Source organism: Calypte anna, chromosome 3 (genome assembly GCF_003957555.1).
Source record: "Calypte anna isolate BGI_N300 chromosome 3, bCalAnn1_v1.p, whole genome shotgun sequence".
Taxonomy (NCBI): domain Eukaryota; kingdom Metazoa; phylum Chordata; class Aves; order Apodiformes; family Trochilidae; genus Calypte; species Calypte anna.
Genome location: NC_044246.1, coordinates 96,556,855 through 96,581,465, shown reverse-complemented (window position 1 = coordinate 96,581,465; position 24,611 = coordinate 96,556,855). Strand labels below are relative to the sequence as shown.

Genomic DNA, 24,611 nt, shown 5'->3' with positions numbered 1-24,611 from the left:
TCAGGTCAAATCAGGAATAATCAGAAAAAACCAGATAGTTTCATTTCAGTTAGTGAATGTCAATGAAGAAATCTCTTTTTTGCACAAAACACTATGTAATTCAGGTACAGGGTATATCTTTTCACCACTGTGTACTGCAGTATTAATACTTTGGAGTTAAACATGTGTCAGTTCTTTAAAATGCCGGGACTTACTACTTCAGTGCCTCATATAAACTACTATTTATCCATGAAACATGCCTACAATGCAATGAAAAATATTTGCTTTGTCTAGGATATCAACAGCCATGCAATGTTTGTAAATATGTCAGGTTTCTGTTATTAAAAGCTTGTCACTAGAGATATTTATCCTGCCAAAAAAGTATCTAGGAGGAAAAATAAGGTTGAGAGAGGTATTTTTTTCATTCTCCTTATTCTGGAAAGAAGGGAAGGCTTCTTGTTCAATTCTCAATAATTACACACCCACAGGTAAAAATTACGCTTGAAAGCATTCACTGCAAAAATAGGGAATCTTAGAATTGTGCAGCAGCTGAAACTAAATTTTAGAGTTGAAATCTCAAGGTAACTTCAACTAGAGCTGCCATTAGTGTGCTGGTTAGCATACCCTATTAATATATTCCAATTATCTCTCTTGAATGACTCTAAATCAGCTAGATATAACTCAGATACATTTCTAATGAGCCATAGGCAAATCTCATTAGTATGTGATACTGGTAGAGATAATGAGTAGCCCAGATTCAGGCAGTATATTTCCTTGCACGAAATATTTTCTTTCAGGCCATAATCTTACTGGACCTAAATGCATACGAAAGTCCATAGGCATATTTTTGGATTTGCACTTTTCTTCTGAGAAGCATTAACAGTTCCAACTTGTTATTGCCATTATTTCAACAGAAACAGCACATTCACAGCAGCAGTACTCACATAATTAATGTAAACACAAAATATATGTTAAAAAAAGGCAAACTTTTGAAAAGGCCTGACTAAATACAAATACACAAGGTATGTTACTTTTTTGCAGTTACCTGGTTTTAAGTGCAAATACAAACATTCCAGAGAACGCAAGTGGTTTCTGAACACATTCTGCTGACTAAGAATTGTGACAGAAGAAAGGATAAGTGTTTTATCAGAATAATGAACTCTCCTTCCCCAATGTATCTTTTGAAAAGTCTCCTTTTGTTACAAAAAAAGTCTGTTTGCAGGAATCAGAAAGCATATGAAAGTCCCCTAGCCTTCAGTCTATTCTAGTCCTGATACTGCTCATTCAGTGTGATGGACTATGACAGATGGAATTACTGTTCTTAAGTTGTCTGATTAAAGGTCAGTCTCCACAAACACAAAGGCTCTGGTGAGAATCAGAGAAGCAACTTCAGGCAGAGCACCCTGAGTAACCAAACCATAGAAAATGGCTCATGGGATCACTCATTCCCCAAGGCCACCAGAGAAAGCAGCCAGACCTCGAGCCTGGCTTTGAGAGCTGACAAGGTGAGCCAACGAAAGAAACTGTCCCCTGAATGTCACAGAAGCTGAAGGGGCAATTACCTACAGGGGTACAACTCATTGTGGGGAGCAGATGTCTTGGAGAGACTGTAGAACGTTTTTTGCAATTTTTTAAGGGGTTGTGGGAATGTGTGAAATACCGTGGGATATTCAGGGAAAGGACTAAAGGGAGGAGCCAAGCGGAAGTGGGGGAACAAGCATGAGAATATAGAGGTAAAAGGGGACAAAAGAGGTGTCTGAGTATAAGAAGAGTTATATGATCACTCTGCTTGTCTGGCTGAGCTCCGTGCTTGATCTCTGCAGCTTAAGTTGTACTATTCTGGAATCCTATTTCTACTGATCTATTCTGAGTGTGTGAGATCACCAATGAGTTGCCAGCCAGACCAAAAGCGTAAAGAAGCTTAAGGACCTGCAAAGAGTCAGTGGGATCAGAGAGCCCCATGTCTGTCCTGATGCCAGTCAGATTTGACTCTAACAACGTAAGCAAGCAGATTACATTTTGTGCAAGAGAAAATTGATTGAAAGTCTCCATGATGTTTTGTTTATGATAGGGTCATATGGAAGTCTGCAGGACCCGAAAAGGGTCACACAAATACCATAATGGTGAGAGGGGAAAAAAAATATAAAAATTAAAGCCTAGAAAGAAAAAGGAAGAATATTGACCAGGAATTGACTTTTTTGTTCTCAGGGCCAATGAAAACATTGCAGTGGACTCTTTTTTTCTGTATTTCCCCATATTTATTTTTCCTGCTACCTCCTATGAAGAATAGCCCTTGAAGTTTATAGATTGATGCATCACTGAGAACTTCACAGGCTTTTTTAAACATGGAAATAATTCATTTATACATCTTCTTTGAGAAAGAAAGCATTTTGAACACTATAAAAATGCAGAGGCATTACTTTTTAACTGTTTTCTTTATAAAAAAATAACTACAAAGAAGTGCAACTGCAAATTATAAACCAGAGAAGGCTGCAGAAAGATGAACCAGAGCAGAAGCTGGAATGAAAGGAAAATAACTGAGGGGCTTGGACATACTAAGGACAAGGAAATTGGATTCAGAAAAGGAGAAAACTGAAGAAACTTTAAACATGCCAGTTTTGAAGTGAAGAAATAGGTGATAAGTAAAAGGTAACATGTCCAAAGCCATGCATGGATTTGAAGTTTTGTGACTTATTCTAAGATATTCACTGTAATGTGTAGATAATCAAATAAGCAGCCAACCTGATGCAGAGCACCAACAATTTTTCGAGCTTCTTGGTAGATGGTCTCAGCAGTCCAATGGCTGTTGATGTTCTTGAGGGCTCTGGCCAGGCGGTTGTGCTCTCTCAGCCACAGTGTGTGCATAGCTGCCAGGGAGGTGACCTCGCTGGATCTGCTGTCCCCAGCCATAAAGCATTCAATCCTCTCACCTCCACTTGCATTTGAGTCCTGTGCACAAGGTGATGGGATCTGGTCAGTAAAAGGCAGATATTCCCGATGGTTATCAGAATATTTCGTATTTATTCTAAGAAGGCCTTCTTTGCTTGTTAAATTCCTCAGCTTGCTTTCCATGGCAGGGGTACTGCCATAGACAGTAGAAGCATCAAGGAAAGAAGTCAGTCCATTGATCTGTTGTCTTGGATTTACCACTGATAGATTTCCAAAGAGAACACGATGATCACCAGTGCTGCATGCAAGAGATGAGCGGTAGAAGGGCAAACAATCCATTCCTGCAGATAATGTGTCATTGGTGGTCACCTGCATAAAAAAGAAGGGGTATTTTCTGAGGTGAAGGCAACAGTTGTAGATGTTAAAGCTTGTGTAGATGTTTCCATCCTCTGACTTAGTTCTCAGTTGCTCAGATCTCATCTACTGGAGAGACATATTCTAAGCCTCAAGAGATTGTTTTCCTTTCCATCAGATTTAAGCAAAAAGATGATTCAACCACTTTTAAGCAAAGACAGAAATAAACCCAAAACATTTATTCTGTCATAAGAGCAATCCCTTTTACATAAATAAATCTACATCCAAATTAGTCTGTTTCACAATCAAAATTCATCATGAAATGCATATAGTGTAGGTATGAACATCTGGTCAAATTATGTTCTGCTGAACATTAAGTGAGATAGCAGGTTTACATTTGTACATAAAAACCTAATGAATAGTTTCAATGTCTGCAGCGTCATGCTGTGAAAATTTTGCTTCAACACTTAATTTTAATCCAGTTTTGTAACTAAACCAAAGGCATATGAAATTATTTACTCTGCTTTCTGCCAGTCTTCCACAATCCTTCTCCCACATTATTTTGCAATGACAGGTGTCTTACAAGTATTAACACCTGACTATCTTTATAACAAGCAAAGACTGCATATAGCCTTTGCCAAATGAAAGACTTCCCAATCATTTATTGGTTTGTCTAACACTCAGTTGAGAGATCAATGTCAAATAGTGATCCAGCCTTTGTGCACTAGTCAGCATGGACATCATCCAAGTCAGCCTTTTGCTCGGGCAGCTATTCCATGGATCAGTAAAGGGTATGAGAGAGACATGTGGGATATATGAAATAAATTCTAGGGGTCTAGGGGAGGGTATTAGGAGAGAATAGAGAACAAACCAGACAGCCAGAAATCTTGTCACAGGAGAGAATTGAAAATTGTATATGAACTGTATATGTGGGGAGGGCAGCAGAGATGTTGGAGGAGGTGAGAAAGGAAAAGGAAGATGTTATTTGCATTGTTTTAACATTTCTAAAATAATTTCAAAATTACTTACATTTCTGATGTTTCATAATTACTAAAATCTGCATGATTTGTTGTCACAAATTCTCCTCTTCTGAAAAATTAATGATTTCAAAATTCTAACAGTACTACATTAATATCAACAATGAGACATAAGAGACTCAGTTCCAGGAGATTAAAAAATATTAACTTCAACCACAAATGCCGGAAGAATCATGGAGTCTGAGTTTCAGGTTATATAAATTCATGGTTTTCCTATTGATTGACCAACAGGAAGCAGGTACAAATAACACTTACTAAACCTGCTGAAATACTACAGTAAAAATAATCTTCAGAAATTTGACTAAGAGAAATTAAAGGTTTTGTATAGAAACATGAGCTGACTCTTCTTATTTGCATTCAGTTTTCAACATTTTTGGCAGAAGACAATGAATGATAAAGGCATTGTATAAAATAATGTAATTTCTTCTTCATTATACTATTAATATAGAGATCAGTCTGTGAAGATATAATAGTTACTAAATTGGAGGTAAAAGTAATAAGGCAACTTTGGAAATAAATTCAAGAAGTTCATATAATAATAGCATCAGCTCATTTATTATACCAAGTAAAATTTTCTTATTGCTGACAGCTGACATCAGTAGGGATGGATACCAATACAGCATTGAAGTTAAGAAAAGGTTTAGTTTGCTTTTCAAGTTTTTTTGGTAAAGAAATTCTACCACTTTTTCTTCATTACCTAGGTTTTAGCAAATCCAAGTAGGTTATTTCTGAAGGAAATATATAAATTCTTTTCCTTTTTCTTTTCCTTTCACTGATTGCTGAAATCAGTAATTTCTCTACCTCGGGTTTTCTATTTAGTAATGGTCTCTGTTACCAACTCTAGCTATTAGTGTGGCTTCTTTTTCCCTTTAGCTGTTAATATACACAGCTCCTGTCACACTACAAATACCTGAAGTTGCTAGCCACAGCAGTGTACGTGTTTGAGAGAATTATCAGGAAAACCTGGAAGAATTCAAGTAACACTAGGGAAAACAAAATTGCAAGATGACATTAAGTTGTTAAACAGCAAGGCTCACAGCAAAACATATCAACAGTGAATGAAGTTCATACTGAATAATCTTTGGTTAACTGCCTCAGCAATTTCAGTTCAAATGGTTCTGTCCCCCAGCGGAGGAAAACAGCGGTAATGAGCATTAAGGGACTGGCAGAGCTGCATAATGCAGTCCTTGTCGTGGGATGAGCAGTGTGCAGCCAGCAGCTGAATGTGCAGATGAGAGGTTTCTTACACTACTATTTGAATGACATAAAAACAAAAATCTGGGGGGTGGGAGGGAAGAGGGTTTTTTCTGCTGAAATGGGTGCAGAATCATGTCTGCTTGTTGCTTTTTTTTTTCCCCAAACTAATGAATAATGTTAATATTTTTTTTTAATTTGCTCTGCATAATTCTTGAGGAAATAAATCTCACAATAAAACCCTTTCTAGCCACAGTAGTTTTTCTAGTATAGCTGCTTGTTGATTTCAACTGCTATTATACATTCACCATCAAAGGTGTTTATGGTAAAATTGTTTTATGTATCCAAAAGCTAAAGGCATTAATTGTTTCAATGTACCACAAAGTCTCAACTGCTATTTCAGGTAAAGAAAAATCTTTCTTAATTTTAACTTGTTCTGTGGTAAATGACCTTGTGAAAGGATTTTTGCTGTAAACTTGAAAAAACAGATTATGGTCTATGAAATTTTGCCAATAAGGAAAACGGATGTTTATTTGTAGACACAGAACTCTGTGGAGAGTCAATGATCCCATTTGGCAGTGAACTGATGCCTCTGAACCACAGAAGAAAAAGGCATGGGCTTGCTTTGCCAATTGTTGAGCACACAATAAACTCCATTTCTCAGTGACCAGCCCTAGTTTCAGTCCTGCTCTGGCAGGGGTGTTGGACTTGATGATCTTTAGAGGTCCCTTCCAAACCCAGCTATTCTGATCTATTTGTGGCTGAGACACTAACCTGCCATCTCACATACTAAATTTTGCAAATCACCTCACTTTTCAATGGCTGTGTTTCCTCTCCACCTTTTTGAATATGAACCAACTGTGAAAGCTTTTCAGTCTTGAATCTTACTGTGTGTGCCCTGTGTCTAACTGATTGTCACCAATGTAATTAATTGTCACCAATGTAATTAATACTGAATAAACTCTCTCATGAGAAAATCTTCTAATGCCTCATTATGTCTCAGTCCTAACCTGAAAGTATCATTTGAGAAATGACAGGTAATCTCCTCAACCCTGTTCCAAGCTCCAGGCTGTTGTAAAAGAAGTGTAAAGATAGTTATTGTTTTCAGGGTGTTTGTTTTTTTTTTTTTTTTCTTGTCCTTTCTTTTCTTTTCGTTTTCTTTCCACATGACAGGATCCTGAAGAGATACAGGAAAAAGAATGTTCAAGCTCTACCAGAATCTACATGCTTGATGTGAGAAGCACTGGTGAAATTCTATAGCCTTTATTATTAAAATTTCCAGAACTGAAAATCATAGTGGCTTCTGCAAACCTATGAATCATTTACCTACACTTGTTGCTACTATTAATGCACTATTGCAGCTTCCAATCCACCACTGAATTGCACTCAGAACATTTTCCAGTTTCCTTAACCTGCACAGAAGCTTCTTTTCCCTGGTGAAATCCCCAGAGAGGGTGTGCAGCTGGTTGTCCATTTCTATGGGTGGATTCTCCCTCAGGTGCTGCTGTTCTAGGAACACAAGAGGACAGACTGCAGTCTGTTGGATAATATGCTATTGATTTCACTGTCTTTGGAAATCAACTACAGTTTCTTTATGTACAAAATAAACATATAAAACTATCTGTGGTGGTTTTCAAAATTTAATAGTTTTAGGAGATCAGCTTTAAGGTTTGAGGGGAAAAAAACCAGTTCTATGCAGTAACAGTATTGTGTCTTGGTGTGCAAAAACAGTTCCTCTGGTGGCACTAGTAACTAAAACATGTTTGTGGGGGCTTGGTTCTTTTTTGTTTGTCTGGGGTTTTTTGGGGGATAAGCATGAGAAGGAAAAGGTGTTCTTTGAGAAAAAACAAGTGGTTTGCTTAGTTTTTTAGGGATAGGATGAAATCAATCAAACAAAAATACAAGATTCTATATTTCTACCAAATTATGTTTATTCTAACCCTCTAACAAGCTTTGAAATAATGTTCTCCATCTACTCAGAGCAAAGAGGTGACGTACAGAAGTTTCAGGAACTCCAAGAAGATCATTTTACACGTACATTGAAAAGACAGAACTCTTCAAAAGTTAGCATTATCTGCTGGAAATATCTTTGCTTTCCCTTAAGATTCTTTCACTTTATCTGTCTGGCAACTTACAAACAGAATTATTTATGACAACTTCCCTGCTTCCCCCAATGGAACTCAAAACCCTGAAGCATGAGAACACTAACATTGGGGGGGACTAGTTAAGTTTCTCTGCAAAATAAACTTGCAGTACCTTAAGCTAAGTATAGCTAAGTACCTTAGCTATAGTTTGATATCTCTAGAAGCAACCTAGGTAACTATCTGTTTACTTTCATAGTGTAATTTGGTTTAAATTTTGCTGTCACTGCTCTATATTTCTGGATGATTTCCTAATTTACTTTATAATTTCGGTATACGTTTATCTCACGTTTATATGTGTTTTACTTAAATCACCTGTTTAGAGTCTGGTATTTCTCTTGAAAATAATTCACAGTCTTACCTTTATTGGAAAACATGGATCTTGCTTTTCACATGTCATCTGGCAATCCATTCTGTTTAGGAAGGTGGTCCTACTTGTGCTCTGGGGTGTGAATGAAATGTCATGGTCTATGTACTGTCCCCATACCATAATAATATCAGAGTACAGGTTGTCTTCAGTAACAGCCTCATTAGATGCATGAATAATTTTTCTTGTCACCTCACGAACCTGGAAAGAGAACTAATTTACCTTGAATGCCAAGTAGTATTTACTTCTCACAAAATGATAAAACACTAAAAAGTAAGGGGAACAGTGATAAAAGCTATCTTTTTTCCCCCCTTAGAATACTTTATGTTGTTCTTTATAATGGGTTGCCTAAAAAAAAAACAAAACAGAAAAACCCCAGCAGCAACAAAAAAGCCAACTGCTGACAGACTCTTCTTTCTGTTCAAGAGATCGGTGCCACAAGCAGATTCAAAGATGTTTCAGGTGAGTTTTTCTATGTATTTGCCAAATGAGCAGTAACTTTGATCTGTTCCTTTCAAGAGAAGTTTGAAAACCACACATTTCTTTTAGACTGTCTAAAAGATTTCTTTCTATTTATTCCATTTCCTGCTCCCATAACAAATGGATTTTATTTTCTGGGCAACCTGAAATCAGTGTGGATTCACAGGGGCTCTGGGTTGCTCTGAACACAAATGGAGTATGCTATGCAGCCCAGGAGACAAGCTAGGTTGTAAATACATGGTAGCTGAAAACTCTGCTTTATTTTCCAAGGCAGGCAGAAGCCAAAAGATATTTCTGAGGCATTTCTGTGAAAGCTGCTTAGAAATACTGATACTCCAAGAGAGAACACTTGGAGACATCTATGCTACATGTCCAGCCTATACTAATGAAGCAAAACCATCAGCATCAGTTTGTAATGATCAGAGAGAGTATCATTATTGTTGACAGTCTCCTCTCATGCTGCAAAATGTTCCCTTGCCTACAGAGGCTGCCTTAGAAGTCAAGCAATTGAAAAGGAAGTACATAAAATAGACACACTGAGTCTGTACTAAATATAAGGGCTATATAATGAATGTATAAGAGAGTTGCAGTTAAATAGAATTGGTAAGAGGTAGAGGCAGCAAGAGACAACATGGGACTTTTTTAGGAATATCAGGCTTTATAATGAAATAGTTGAGAGCCGGAATACATAGAGCCTATGAGGAATACAAGTATTTTTATCAGTATTTAGATAGCTTTGGTGGCCACAAATCACATCATTTTTTTCTTGCAGTTATTAAGAGTTTTTTATCACTCTTAACTTGCACAGCTACACTGTGTTCTAATATTGCTTTATAGTAATCTTCACACTTATCTCTCACTTTCATATTGTTTGCATGCTGCTTTTTAAAGAATATAGCTGGAAGTACAAACTGACACAATTCTGCACTGCTCCTTGGGCTTACTCCAGCCCAGGTGCAAGGAATCTCCCACTACTTGTCTGACTAAACTTATGCTTTATGAAAGTGGCTCCTTCACTGCTCTCAACAGCTTCTGCTATTTGATTTACTAATGAAAATGAAGATCTGTGGTGGCAGGCATAGTTAAAGCTCAGTATGTTTCAACTGATCTTATGGTGCACTTTCTAACCAAGGGTAGTTGGACTCCATTGTATCTGACACTGGGATTCCATCCTCGAGGTTGGCTGAGTCCATCTTCATAGGCTGGTGGAAGCCATCTAGCCAAGGCTGTGTTGGATGCTCCCCATCTAGGATGTTCCCTGGGAAAAACCCAAAACAAAACAAACAAAAAAAGACAATAAATCAATATTAGCAGCAGCCAAAAACAAACAAAAAAAATCATGCACCTCTGAATTTATTTTGAATGTAAAATAATATAAAATATTATAGACTGACAGCCAAGTGTCGAGTCTTGGATAGGAACAACTCCAAATTCCAGTACAGGTTGGGGACTGAGATGCTGGAAAGGAGTGAAAGGGAAAGGGACCAAGGGAACCTGGTGAATGGAAGGATGACCATGAGCCAGCAATGTGCCCTTGTGGCCAAGAAGGCCAATGGCATCCTGGAGTGGATTAGAAGGGGTATGGTTAGTAGGTCGAGTTAGGTTCTCCTTCCCCTTTCCTCTGCCCTGGTGAGGCAACATCTGGAATACTGTGTCCAGTTCTGGGCCCCTCAGTTCAAGATGGACCAGGAAATGCTTACAAGAGATCACAAGATGATTAAGGGAGTGGAACATTTCAGTTATGGGGAAAGGATGAGGCATCTGGGTCTCTTCAGCTTGGAGAAGAGGAGAATGAGGGGTGACCTCATTAATGTTTATAAATATGTAAAGGGAGAGAGCCAGGAGGATGCTGTGGTGCCAGGCTCTTCTCAATTATGCCCAGTGATAGGGCAAGAGATATAAGGACAACAGTGATAGGACAACAGATATAAGCTTGAGCATAGGAGGCTCCACATAAGCATGAGGAGAAGTTTTTTTACTCTGAGGGTGACAGAGCATTGGAACAGGCTGCCCAGGGAGGTTGTAGAGTCTCCCTCCCTGGAGACATTCAAAACCTTCTGTAGGTGACCCTGCTCTGGTGGGGGATTGGACTCAATGACCTTTTGAGGTCCCTTACAACCCCTAACTTTCTGTGATTCTGTGATTCTATTGGGATGCTAAAAAGGGTACAATTATTTTATTAATACTTCATTGATCTCCACCACACTGATGTGGCTCAATTTGCCAAGCTATATGGTACAGTACTACATTTAATTATCCACAATAATTCAAACTTGAAAGTTGAAGTATGCTTTAATAAAGTATTCAAATTAGCTACAGTTGATTTCCCTTTATTGAAATGGCATAAAATATTGCACATAGTGTAGTGCTATTTCACTCAATTAAAAATAATGAAATGTTAATTTAACTGCTTAACCAGTGATTTTTCTCCTGATTGCTTTTATATTTTAGCAGATCACTGGAATGCTACTTTAGTAAAACATTCCTCATATGCTTTTTTATTATTATATTAAACATGTTAATGTTTTTGAATCTTGCTTGAATTAAAATGGTTTATAACAGGGCAGCTGAAAAAATGAGATATTTGTACTTTAAAGCTTTACAGAGTAGTCAAATTTGATTGTTATTCATTCTGTTTATGGGAAGTGGAACTTTTCATTCATTTGTGAAATACTGGAATTTCATAGTTTGGATTTTGTTTTGGCTCTCTTACAAGGTTTTAAGATGCATTTTACAATCCAGATTTATGTTTTTGAATCTTATTTTAAAATTCTGCAGTTTCAGGTATTTAACAAATGGATTTCGTAATGTCTTACATAGCTTTGAGCTATAATGGACATAACTTCTGGCAAACATGATAGATTTTGTGAAAAATAAGCCTGCCACTAAACAGACCACTTTGCTTGTATCAAAGTGAAAAAAACTGTCATAAAGAAATAATCTCAGTTCCCTCTTAGTCAATAGATCCAGTTGGGACTGCTCATTTTTTTTAACTAGGTGAGCCATTTCCATACCCCTAACTCCAATTGCACTAATGCTTCAGACTAAGCATCGAGTCCTCACCTGATGAAATTATTAAAGACACAGCACAGAAATACAACTCCTGTATATAAAATTCCTCTTACCTGCCCAAATATTAGCCTAAAAAAATATAATCTAGTCATCTAAGCACCTGTACAGCAAGCTAGAAAGACAGAGAAGTCCCGGGTGCCATCCTGTCGTTCCATTCTAACTCTTGCTATTAGCAACAGCCAAAACTGCAGCCTTGCAGTAGACACAAAGCTACCTCAGAAAATTAAAACTGGGTGAGGTTAATTGCATGTGAGATTCCATTCCTTTGGCACCTCTAAGTCCTTTGTCCTTGATTCCCTCTCATTGCACTAGACACTAAAAACTACACAGCTCAGTGCTGGTTGTTTGGACTAAGAAATGGGTAAAAAATATCTATTTGAATGTGCCTTTTCTCCATTATTCTTTATCTTAAAATAACTTTGTAAAGCTGTTTTGTTTATTGTCTACACACAGGCAATCAGGCAGAAAGCAAAGTAAAATCTGTTGATATCTGTAACTAGCAACTGCAGATAATGACATTGCTGGGAATGTCATATTGATATTGTCCACAGAAGGCCATGTTTGTGCTGTTGTGTCCCTTTGTTCTAGGAAGCTCACACTAAAGCAAAGTAATCTCAGTGCTGTGGAATAAGTACTTTGTAGTCTATCTGATTTGTCCCAAACATGTGAATTGATTAAGTAAAACATCCATAAACAAATTTCATGTTTGCTTTTAAAGAGATTTAAATGGATTTCTTTTAGGAGTAAACAACTTACTCCGCTGGAAATTTTTGCTTTAAATTTCACCTGTGAAATGCAGCATTTATTGATCTGTAGCACAGCTGCACTGGGTGACTAAAATTACAACATAAGTCCTGATATGTTTTCTTCCTGAAATAGGCAGCTGTAAAGCAAGGAAAAGTACAGACTGGTACTTCGTTTAATGTTTGAAGTCTTTGAAGCTGGCTTATATCATAGAGTATACTGTTTACATCAGAGTGTAGTAAGCTTTCTTATGCTGATATGTTTCAGTAAAGCTTGAAGGGGCCTTCAAGGGGCTCAAAAAGTTTTAGACTAAGTTAAGATCTGATTCACGGGCTTCAAAGCCTTAGTACTGGGTCTTGTGTATTGGCTTGGTGTTTGTTTTAAGTTTAAGTTTTTTTTTTTTTTTCTGCCTTGAACCTTTTACAGATATTTAGAGCAAAATGAAGCAATAAAACTACACAAAGTAGAACACAGTGACTGCAGACTCAGTGGATCATATTTACCCTACCCAGCTTTAAAACCAGGCTGAAATGCTTATGCATCCTAGTATCACCAGAGTCAATGAAGAGGAAAAGATGCTTTAGCTTACCCACAGCACAGCGTGTTTCTCTCCAGCTCTGAAGAGAAAGACTTTAGCTGTCATGACTGCAAATTAAGATCTTCAGCCATGTGGCTGTGTTCAGCTGCATGAATCTTGACCAATGAGTTCAAACCTTGATGGAGTTGTCAATGAAAATATTATACTAGCTGTTAGTTCAGATTCCAAGCAACTCTGCAAGTGCCTGGGGGAAATTATGACTCTCCACATAGCCAGATTTATAACATTGATGCACATCAGGTTGTGTCCTTTCAACAAAGACCCTGTCAGGCATGTTCCTTGCAAATGACTTGTGGTCTAGCAAAAGACATTAATCTCATAAAAACGTATCAATTGAATAATAAAACTTGAATTTTACTGCTGTTCATTCACGATGCTGCAGAGTGCCTTACCCTGTGCAAGGCTAATGGCCTCCTATTTACAGCTTTGTAGCCCTTCACTTGCAAGATTACAGCCTGCTTTTCATTTTGTGACTTTATGCCTACATATCCAAGGGCTGCTGAGCATAAATGCCATTTACCCTTGCACTCAAAAGGGCTGTCATTTTCACTTATATACCCTCATTGCATCTGAGGATTCTGAAAATGCAGTTATATATGTGATGTTCAGTATTGCTCAGCTTTTCAGGAAACAATTGCCACATATATTAGATAACAAGTAGATAATAGACATAAATAGTAGTAGTAGTTCAGATAGTCAATAAGCATATGTTGTTACATATATATATGTATCTATAAAAAAAAAGTAACACTCAATTTTTAGATGCATGCTTGCTAAATGTTAAAGTTGTAGGAAAAGACAAAAATCAGAATCAACTGGATTTTCTTTTCTGCACACTATAATTTTATCCAATTCAACCAAAAATGAATGCTGGATTAGAATTCAGTCTGCTTAAATATAAAAATATATCTTCTGAGCCAGTCCTTCCTAAATTTAAAGTTTCCTACATAATCTCAGAAGACTTCATAGGGAGAGCATACCTACAGAAGTCAGTGTACCAAAGGTTAGATCAAAAGCTTCTTCCCATGGGACCTTTCAGGGGCACCTCATTTAGAGACATCTTGATGCCAAAGTGAGATAAGTGAGGTCACCTGCTCCCCCCGCTCCCCTGCTTTTTTTTTAGTAGGAAAAAGTAAACAAAGCTTCTTGAGTTTCACAAATAAGAAAGAAGAGATTTTCAGGGCACAGTTCTTATCATACATACCTGTTATTGCATGCACCAGTGATGAGTCTATATTTTTTAGCTACGCAATTGTTTGGACATTTTGGTGGCAACATGTAAGGCAGACATCCAGAAATATTTGCAATCATAGTGAGCAGATCAGATGATAAAAGATCTGAAAGGAAGAACCCGAACAAACAATTTGTTTTGTGGCTCTGTAGCTGCTACAGAAGAAAAGGCATTATTGTCACCTGCATTGCAGCATCCCCTCTCACCTTCCTTGGAAAGGGAGACACTGCTGGAGGCAGTTTTGAGGATTTAGATGAAGTAGAGGGTACAATAGGAGAGATGGTTTTACTATTTGATATGTAGAGAATAAGAAGGAAGAAGTCAACCATAGCTGAGAACTAGCAGACTGGCTGTGTAACCTTGTCATTATGTATTAGCTACCCGTGCCAAATTTGTGGATACAGATGTATTTCCATGTTCAGTTTCAAAGTTATTCCCAGAGACCAGTTCCCCAGCCATCTGTGCTGACTAGGTATCGATTCACATGTTTTCTTTAAGGTCAACTCAATTCTTTGATTCCCATAAAACTACTCTTTGTCATGGAACATAGATTGTATAGCATCTATTCGTCTTCCATTAAAGTTGTTTTAGTTTTGAAAAATAACAAGAATTTTGTGCATTTTTTTCTATGGTTCAGATATTGGATTTCTTTTGAACTGTACCAGCAGAAAACTAATTGTATCTCTGTGTGCAGGTGCCTGTATATATATACAAATATATGCACACACATACAGATATAATTTTAGTTCTAGAAATGTCCCATTTATTTTATGTCAGAAATTTCCATGAGAGAAATAACAATATAACTGTGGACCTTTATATTTGTCTACAGAATTCTAATGTTACCATATCTTAAAAAATAATGTCATGTTATAATACTAAGACAAAGAATACAAATTATAAATCTCTAGATCATGATGCTGTAAGTGACATTAAAATACAGGGAAAAAAGTCAATGTTTCTGAATTTTTTAATCTTCCAGATACAGGCAGACATCTGGAAATACCTCTCTAATTGATGGCAATGATCATCAATTAATTTCTGCATTATCTCTCATCTTTCTCTATCTAACATAAAGAACAGTTAAAATAGGAACAACATAGAAATAAATGTGTAACAGCTATGCATTATAAGTTTAGTTTTGGAAATCAGAAAATATTTTCTTAAAAGAGAGATTTTAATAAGGCCATCAGTGTCTAGAGGAAGTGTATTTGAAAATGCCAGTGCCACAGAGTGGAAGAAATTCTATTGTTTTATCTGTAGAATCTGGGGCCCAGAGGCACTAAACCCAAAGTGCTGGGGAAGAAAGATTCTTCATTGTAAATAAGCAGCTTGCAAGACTGCAGAAATACAAGCTGGTTTATAAGCAATACAAATGTACAGTCATGAGTTCACATGATGCCAACAGCAAAGTGCTGCTCTCCTCAAGTATAAGAACACAACTCACACTCTAGCAACACAAAATGTAAAACAGTGACTATATGAGGTCTTTTTAAGAACAAAAGAGAGGGCATCCTGGCACTGGTGTGTTGACAAGATTTTTATCCCTGCTGACGGCAAAACAAAAGTGAAACTAACCCTGCTTTAATCTAAAAGACAACATTCACGAAATCAACATTTTGCCAGTGTTGCCAATATATAAATACTATATTTACCAGTTGGATGCAATGAACGTTTGTGCTTCTGGCAAACTTTGTGCTTCAGCACTTGAATTGACATTTCCATTCGTTCAGCTGCTTGGGAAATATCTTGACTCTCTTGTTCAGGAAATTTTGAGAAAGCCAGCAGCAAGGTAGGAGATGCTATTCCCTTTTCTTGAATATTTCTGTAATTGAGAGAAATACAGAAGATTTTTTTAACGTTTAAACTTTTAGGATTTATTCATAGCTGTATCTGTCTATGTTGGATATGTTTGGAGTTTAAGGTCTATTTTAATAGGGTACTGTGAGAAAGTCTAGAAGAACTAGACACCTGATCTACCAAGAAATTCACATCTACCAGATATACATGTAAGGCAAGCTCAGGTAGGAGCGACTCAGGATTCTTTTGGGGTTAATTGCCAATTTCTAACAGGAGAAATATGTGATCCCTTGCAGCTGTGTGCAGCATGGCCTAAGAGGCTCCCACTTTGTGCAGCATGGCTGTTCTGGAGTTACCCTTAGTTTCTTCTATACCTTAAACCCCCCCAAACCCAGACACTGCAAAATATAAAGAGGAATGTACAGTTGGAATCAGAAGCCCTCCCAGCAGTGATGAGGTTCACTAGTTAGAGCTACAGCAAGTTTCATAATTTGTACAGGTAACTTTTACTATAACAAGATTTACTAGAACTAGAGATTTGTCTTGCAAACCACCTACCACTTTCAAATGTCTGTCACAATGCACCTGGTGGTAAATTAACAACATATTTGCACATACCACTGGGTAAGTGTCATAACCTTGCAGGTGACAGATAGCTCTGACAGCCTCATCCAAACTGCCTAGATTCCCACTGCCATTGCCTCTGTAACACACATAGCACATGTTCATGAGGATGCCATTGCTTTCCATCTATGCTATGTTAAAATACTATTATGGATGTTTCTGTTTTAATGACAGACATAACCATCTACTCTTAAAGACTCACAGACAGAAGCAACAGGCAGGTACTAGTGAACAGTCCTGTCAGAGAGACAGTCATTAACAGCACAGCAAACTGTGAGGACCACACTGAGGCCCATGTGGCCTTAAAGCCAGGCAAGTAATCTCTAAGTAGCGTTTTCCTAGAAAAGCCCGGACATGTTTTTAAAAATATAATAGTAAGAAAATTTCAGGTTAGCAAATTACCATTCAATTCCTCCAGCAGTTAGTACACAAACGATAATTCAAGATTTTAAGTGACGTTATTAAATAGATCAGGTGAAGAAATGTACTTGTTCATTCTAATAATAATTCAAGGACAAACTGGGGTCTCAGGATAAAATCCACTTATTTTGACTTATTTTGTAGTCCAGACATCTCAATTGGGATTTAAGCAAACATCAGGATAGACCTGAGGAGCTACAAAGTATTTTCCTAATCCAACCTGAAAAAGGAGCTGTTTTTTCATCTCAGAACTGGCTTCTAAGTCTCAAAGACAGCACTGAGCTCATCTATATCATACTCCATTTTCCTTCAATTACTTGTAAGCCAAAGTAAAATGAGTTTTCACAGTGACCTCTGTAACTTCCAGAAGCTCAGAAGTGTAGTCACATGCATTCCCATCCCATTTTTAACTTTAGTGCTGCCCAAAGCAGCACAAAAAGAAGCCTTAGTAGCTTTAAACTGACATGAACATGCAAAAGTATTTAATTAAGGATTTAAGCACTTTTGCTTCTCAGTGTAATGATCAGGTTAGGCAATAGTTCAGTCCTCTGTAGTTTGCAAATGGCCAAGGACTAACATCTAAGCAGCAGGTGTAGAGTGCATTTACAAGCCTTTATAAAAAGAGGAAGAGGTTGTAATGACATAATTCTCACTGTTCTACTTAACTGAGTCACGATGAATTGAATTATATAAAGCACACAAGCTTTTTGCTGGATAGAGCCTTCATTTTTAAAAAATATTTTTACCTTTTCAGTGTATAACATGAAGCATAATCCACCAGACTAGAGCCTTTCTGGATAGCCTCAGTAATGCAGTTATCTCCAGTTTCTTTTCAACAGGTAAAAAGAAATCAAAACACGGAAAGATAAATATGTTATTCAGTAACACATTTATTAAAATACTTATATTTACAAAGTATACAGGTTTTTAATACTAAGATATGTGTAACTTCTTGCCATTAAAATGATCTACATCTTTTTTGTGTTCCTGACACAGTGTGATTTCTGACCTTTTAGAAACATAAACTAGGGGTAGTAGATCAATTCTTCTTTCATGTGTATGGCTTGCAGACTTAGACTTTCTGTTTCTCTCAGTATGAATCCATCTGTGCACACTATGTGGTACCAAATATAACAGATCTAGCTGAAATGTGTTGTGTTCTATGTATGCAGTGATGGTCCTCAGGCTTCATATGCATTTTGCATTAACCTGTCCTTGGATTGGTAAAACAAATCTGAGTCTTCCTCTCAGGTAATATGAGCTGGCCTAAATCACATGAAGAATTCATGTCTGTATTAAAGCTCAGTGAACACTCTGTAAGATCTTTTGGGATATGACCAATGCATGAGAACCCTATTATCATTTCCACACCTAAGTTTGATGGAAATAGGTATATAAACCTAGCAATATTTCAGCTTTGCTATTTTGTGTAGAGCTAATACAGAACATAGATTATTCCTCTGTTTTGTACATCTACCTTTATATCAAAAGAGACAGTCATATTTAAAGTTCAGGTATTCAATTCCCATATGTATTTTGTGGGATCATAATTTCTTTTTTTAGAAAATGAATCATAAATAATAATAATTTGCTAACAATAATTTATGTTCAATTGTTCATCATTTATGCACAGCATACTTTTAGGTGATGTATTTTATCTGTAGTTCATGTTGTGCTATTTCTGTAGTCTACTTTTTTGAATAAGGCTCTCAGCTCAAGGGAAAATGTTTAGGAAACGTGTAATGAGGAGTAATCTTTCCTAGGCAAAACTGTACTAAAGAAATCAACATCTAAGTATAGAAGTAGTTATTTCTCTTTTCCACCTGTGCATGATAAAATATTCAGATGATTCATCTAATGTTATTCAGATTCCTGGTTTATCTGAAAATGTTTTTGAGTCTATGTTTAAGAAAACAAAAGAAGGAACTTTAATTCTCTTAGAATTTATTATTGCATGATTTTTAATTCATTTTAGGGGCTTTATCTCTGAGGAATATATTACTCTCAAAGCACTGCTCATCAGATGGCATTGATTCAGACTCTGATCAAAAGAGAAGATCCACCTGCTACACTTAAATTCTATTGATTCTCTTCCTTTTCTACTGAGGTGTATGATTTTGGTACCAATGCAGTGTTTTTAAAAATGTGTCTCTTGAAGTAATAAACATTATTTTGTATTGTTCCCATCAGACCGATAGAACACACAGTCCATCTATTCAATTTATTTACAGTCCACATATATTAATTTTGTATTAACTAACATGCAATATAACTGCATTTTAGACCATGCCTTTCCAAACAATTAGTAGGGAAGCTCCAAAGAGAAAATCCACTATGGAAAACCAGTCTGACCCCTGTTTCACTGCGATGGTCCAAAAAAGATTTCTCAGTGGAAGTAATAACTTGAGGATTTTTTTCTTTTGCTTTATATATTTTGCATATAGGTTTGTTTTATTTGTGATTCTACACTATTTTCAGGTGAAAACTTTCCTAAGGAATCGTATCACCATCCTTTAAGAATCATATTTACTAATAGAATGTAAAGACTGAAATCCTGTTTCTTTATCATCTCTGCTCTATTTTAATGTAAAATTGGTGTCTGCAGAATTCCCAAAACTTCAATCTAGTATCTGCTATATTTCTTGTCAATTAACTCTAACTGACTCAGGTTGAACAGATGCAAATTAAATAGCTTTGATGATTAAAACAACAAGAATTTATTGTTTAAACATAGGCATTAATACAATCTGAGATTGTCTTAAAATCTCCCTGGTATCTGTAGGGTACCAGCAGAGACCTGGGCACCCTTCTGGACCAGCTGGGATATCCCAAGACAACTGTATCTAGCCCAGGATGACTAAATGTAGTGATTGGCAGTCTGAGAAAGAAATCCAGAAATTGTGCTTGTAAACATGTCTTCTGATATATGAAAGTCACCAAGAAAATAAAATCACTCCTAGTTAAAGGATATGTAATTGAGATCCATTACACATCATAAGTTTTCCTGTGTGATTTTATGAAGCTGTATTTTAGAAGAAAACACTGATGAAAGAGTTCTTCCAGAAGTCAGATAGCATTTTGCACATAAAAAGAGATTAAGCTAAACTTCCATTGTTAACTGTATTCAGTGCCAGTGTATTTTCAGCTTAACAGTAATCATCAACAAAAGAAAATAACATGTATTTTTTCTGTTACTTACCAAAGAGGATATCTTTGCCTATCTGAAGTGAGGAAAGGAAAACAGCTGTGAAGGCTATAGCTGCTGAAATTCCCAAAATAATGAACATCTTCTTCATCTACAAGAAAGAAGAGATAATTATTGACAAAATACATACCTTCATCTTATAATTGCAAGTCATACTATAAATAATTTCCTGCATATGATAAATTTTACTTTTCTATTAGATTTGTAATAAAATGTTTTACTATATTTTGAAGTTCAAAATACTAATTTTTAGAAATAACTAATTCCCTTTCTCTTTTTTCCTTATTATATTTTTTTCCATTTTGAGAAACTCTTGCACAAGGAGATACATCACTTTATATTTTAACATAGCATTTTCTGACAATATTAGCAACACTTCACAATTTATTACTATTAATTTTGAACTTCTCTGTGTACAAACATGGTTTGATTGTACATTTGTCGCTGTGCATAAGATAGTGAAACTGGCCAGACTAAGAGTAACATCAATCTGGCACCTCTATACTTCTGTCTCTGTATAACTGAGGTATCAAAGCACAATGACTATGCTCACATGGCAAATGCAAGCTACATTCTCCATTTCAGTGCACAATGTTTCTGGTAGTTATTACAGCAGTACATATATATAAATTATTCAGAAGGTAACATTTTTCACATATGCTACCTTGACTGGAGACTGAAAGATTTAAAATATTTTTAGTTCAGTATTCCATCAACATAAGAAAAATCAATAATTCATACATCAACTTTAAAAATGCACGGATACAATAATGCCTAGAGAAAATCAATAGGAAAACACCTTTCTTTTAACATTTCAGGAGTTAATATGAATTTCTTCTGGAAAATGGCAAGCAAAAGTTATGTAGTCTGACCTTTTGTCTGTTGAGGAGATTATCTTCCAGAGTTCTGTACTTTACTGATGTTAGAAACTGTTCTGCAATGTGAAAAAGAAGTATTTTCCAGGGGCCCAGCTTAGTCTTTTAGCTTTATGCACCAGTACTCACTGAAGCTTTAACAGTGCAAATGATTTCAAAATCTTTTTGAACCACAAGATGTTCCCACAAAGCAGAAACTGACGTTAATCCTTACTTGTTTATTTTTGTCGAGCTAGGAACCAAGAGCTAACTGTGTAGTCAGTTCTGATATCAGAGTTGTTATCATGGAAATGTAAAGGACAAATGTTCAGACTAAAAAGAAATATTGCCATGTTAACTAGTAGCGTAAAGTCTTTCATGTCATTCAAGTCTTACATTTTTCACTGCTTCTCTTGCTTAATGTATTTGAAAAATAAAGCAAATTTCTGCCCTATTTTATGTGTTCTAGAATAGGCACTTTACTGAAATGAGCTCAAACCAAGGTAGTAACCTGCAAGTTGCCCACCAACCTCCTTGCAACACTTTTAATTTTGTTTTGCTGTCAAAATAATTTATTTCACACCACCAAGTCTATTTTTCTTTAGTTACACTTTGCAATCCTATTGCTTGTTTTACAGTCAGTATTTTGACTTGAAGAATCTAACTGGTTTTTTCCATTTCCTCTATAGGCGGAGAGATCAAAATCAGACCTGGAATGAGGACTGAGGACCCTCTCATTTCATTTTTGATATTCTCAAAAGGGAGATCACAAGGTGGAGCCAAAGATCATCGTTTTGGTCTGTGCCGTAGGCAATAAGTGATGTAGGGGATGGGTAACAGGGAGCACTCTGGAGCTGCTGGGTGTGGTATATGGTGGGGAAAGAAAACCCATAAGCATGGGAACTGCCTGGAGGTGAAACTCAAGAAGATAATGATAATTATGATTATGATGATTATCGTTGCAAAGTTCAGCTCAGAAATATCATCCATAATCCTATCCCTAGCAAAAGTGAGTGGACACTGGTGAAAAGCAAGCAGAAAGTAAATGGAAACAGCCTTCTACTGGAGAAGTAGGTTTATGGTACTTGGTTGGGGGCTTTAAGACTGCAGAAGAGAAGTCAAACTTGCAATAGTTCTTTAAGTCCATTCCAAATTGCAAATCTTTTAAAGGTTGTTTCCTGACATGTGAAGACATTGCCATGGCACGGCAAAGCATTAAGAAAAGCAGATCCATTCCAAAAACCTAATAGAATAAGGAGCTTTCACCTATATCCTTTCATATACTTCACAAGCATCACAGGTTTCATTTATGAGGGTTGAGGGGTTTTCTTAAAGTAAAAAGCAGGACTTTTGCAGTCTCAAAGTCAAAAATCAAAGCTTTCCTATTTAATTCAAAATGATTGTATCCACATTGAGGCCTGTTTAAATAAGAATCTGAATCTTTGCTTATTGGTTGCAGTTGAAGTATTTGTCTACAGTGGCTTTAAATGGTTACATGAAGTAAATTGATCTGTGATGAAATATTTTTATGGCTGTATCTACATTTAGTGTGTTCCTTATTTTAATTTAAGAGTATAAACATTTCAGTCCCCATTGACCCTCAATCACAGTTCTAGTTTGAAGGTGTGGGAAGTCTTACACCAGACTGATACGACAGGCGCAGTTGTATTCTCATTCTTACTGGAGCTCATACAGAATCCTGTTGTTTAGATCTGCTGAAAGAGAATTAAGTTTAATTGCTCAAAGCAACCTTAATTTTTGAATCCAAGATCCATATGTTGGCTTATATCAGTGCAAATATTTTGGATTAATATCTTGCTGAATGTATCCCCTTTGTTCTGGATTTTCTGTTAGCAGCCTGTTTTCAGCCATACTTTCTGCTGAAAGGGTGTTAGACCTTCCTGCTCAGCAGGGAAACTGCACAGATCAGTGACTATCTAAATATGGAGTACAAGACAAGTATAAAACAGTCCTTATGCTAAACAGCACTCTTAAGAAAAAGAGCAGTGAAGCTGAACAGTTAACTATATTGACAAGTTTTAAATGAAGCAACTCATGCAATTCGTTATATTCCCAAGATTTGAATCTGCACATGAAAAACCACACTGTATCTGTGCTCTTAAAAGTTAAAGACCTATAAAGTATAAAGTAAATCTTTGAGTTGTTGATGAAAAAAAAGATACATTCTGTTCAAGGAAATACCCCAAAGCACTAGAATTTATCATTATTCACACGTGAATTTCTACAGACTTACTATGGTATTCAGAAAAATTAGTCCACATTTAAAATATTATATAATTGTGACTAATATTTGAAACAGGGAACAAGCTCATTTCTATAACCACCTCAGAACAACTCCTACATTTGCAAGACTAACAGCCTGCAGCCCAACCAGGCTCTCTGAGGCATCATTAGTTCTTATGAGCGTTGGATTAGAATGAGAGACCTCCAGGATAAATCTGTGCAGCAGCAGGAGCTGCTTGACAGCAGATTACACTATTTTGTAGTATTTATTGGCAATTCCCAGCTCCAGAATCGTGTGAAGGATGCTGTTAATATAGATTTCTAATCTATAATAGAAAAATTAGTCTCTGATCTCTTCTGGCTATTAAAACTCCAAGAACACTCTTTTGTAAGATGAGAGGCAAAAAGTGCATATAACTGCACAATACTCCAAAAGAAGCAATTTTGCAGAAGTTTCAGCTTTACAACATACAAACAGCAGCAATTAGTCTCACTGTAGTCAGTTCAGCAAAATGTCACCAAGTGAAAATATGCAAGAGGTGGAAGAAAAGTAGTGTGCAAGGAGAAACTAGTTTAAGTGGTTTTCATTGAAACCATGACTTCTGGTCACTTTGGGCACTTAGTTTTTCTCTAGAATTAATTCTGTTCTAATAGAAATAATTTTTTTAAATTATTCCCTTTAGTTAGATGAGACATTGTGGAGGTCTCTGAAACCAGACATGGGATGAAGCCAGTGAATAGGTAACAATTAATCACTGTCTATTCCAGTAAAGAATCAGGGGTCAAGTAGATGGTAAGTTGAGAACAAATAAAAGAAGGCAATTATTTAGACAACATATAGTCATACCCTGGAAGAGCTTATGTCAAGAAGCTGTGCTATAAAAAATTCATGTAAGTTCAGAGAAATGTTTTGACAGTTTTGTGGAATAAAAATATATCAGCACCTACAAGAATCAAGATTGGCATCAGCAGCTCCCTGAATCTCGACATGACTATGGCTGGAGTTTTTCTTGTTCTTCTTGCACAGGCTTCTCTCAATACCAAATATTGCTTCTCTTCCAATGCAAAATCCAAATCTAAATGGCTCTTAGGACTAGTTTCTATGATTTATGTTTGGACCGAAAGCTTGGCTTAAGCACTATATGTAGCTCTTAAATTCATGGATAAATAATAAGTGAAAAAATACACTTAAATATAGTGAACAAACAGTTCTATTGTAACTAAACTGTTACTATTATAACTAAGTTGTTCAGATATTATTTAAATCTTTTTAGAAGACAATGAATAATAGTCTGTGAGGAGGAAATTGTTAAATTTTTCTCAGACTCTGTAACTAAACTGTCACATGATTAACAAATAACTAAAAAGATCAGGAAAT

The 24,611-nt window shown here is 36.4% G+C and overlaps 1 protein-coding gene across 1 annotated transcript in view; it reads right to left on the bottom strand.

The window, feature by feature from the left end:
- The window catches only part of TPO (thyroid peroxidase), a 37,066-nt gene extending 12,843 nt beyond the window's left edge, over positions 1–24,223 (bottom strand). Inside the window, 9 exon segments of the mRNA XM_030447579.1 lie at positions 2,722–3,237; positions 7,956–8,162; positions 9,570–9,699; positions 14,060–14,192; positions 15,742–15,911; positions 17,677–17,749; positions 19,736–19,773; positions 20,108–20,226; positions 24,182–24,223. Coding sequence (XP_030303439.1) covers positions 2,722–3,237; positions 7,956–8,162; positions 9,570–9,699; positions 14,060–14,192; positions 15,742–15,911; positions 17,677–17,749; positions 19,736–19,773; positions 20,108–20,226; positions 24,182–24,223 — 1,428 coding nt within the window.
- Between the last annotated feature and the right edge of the window lie 388 nt (positions 24,224–24,611).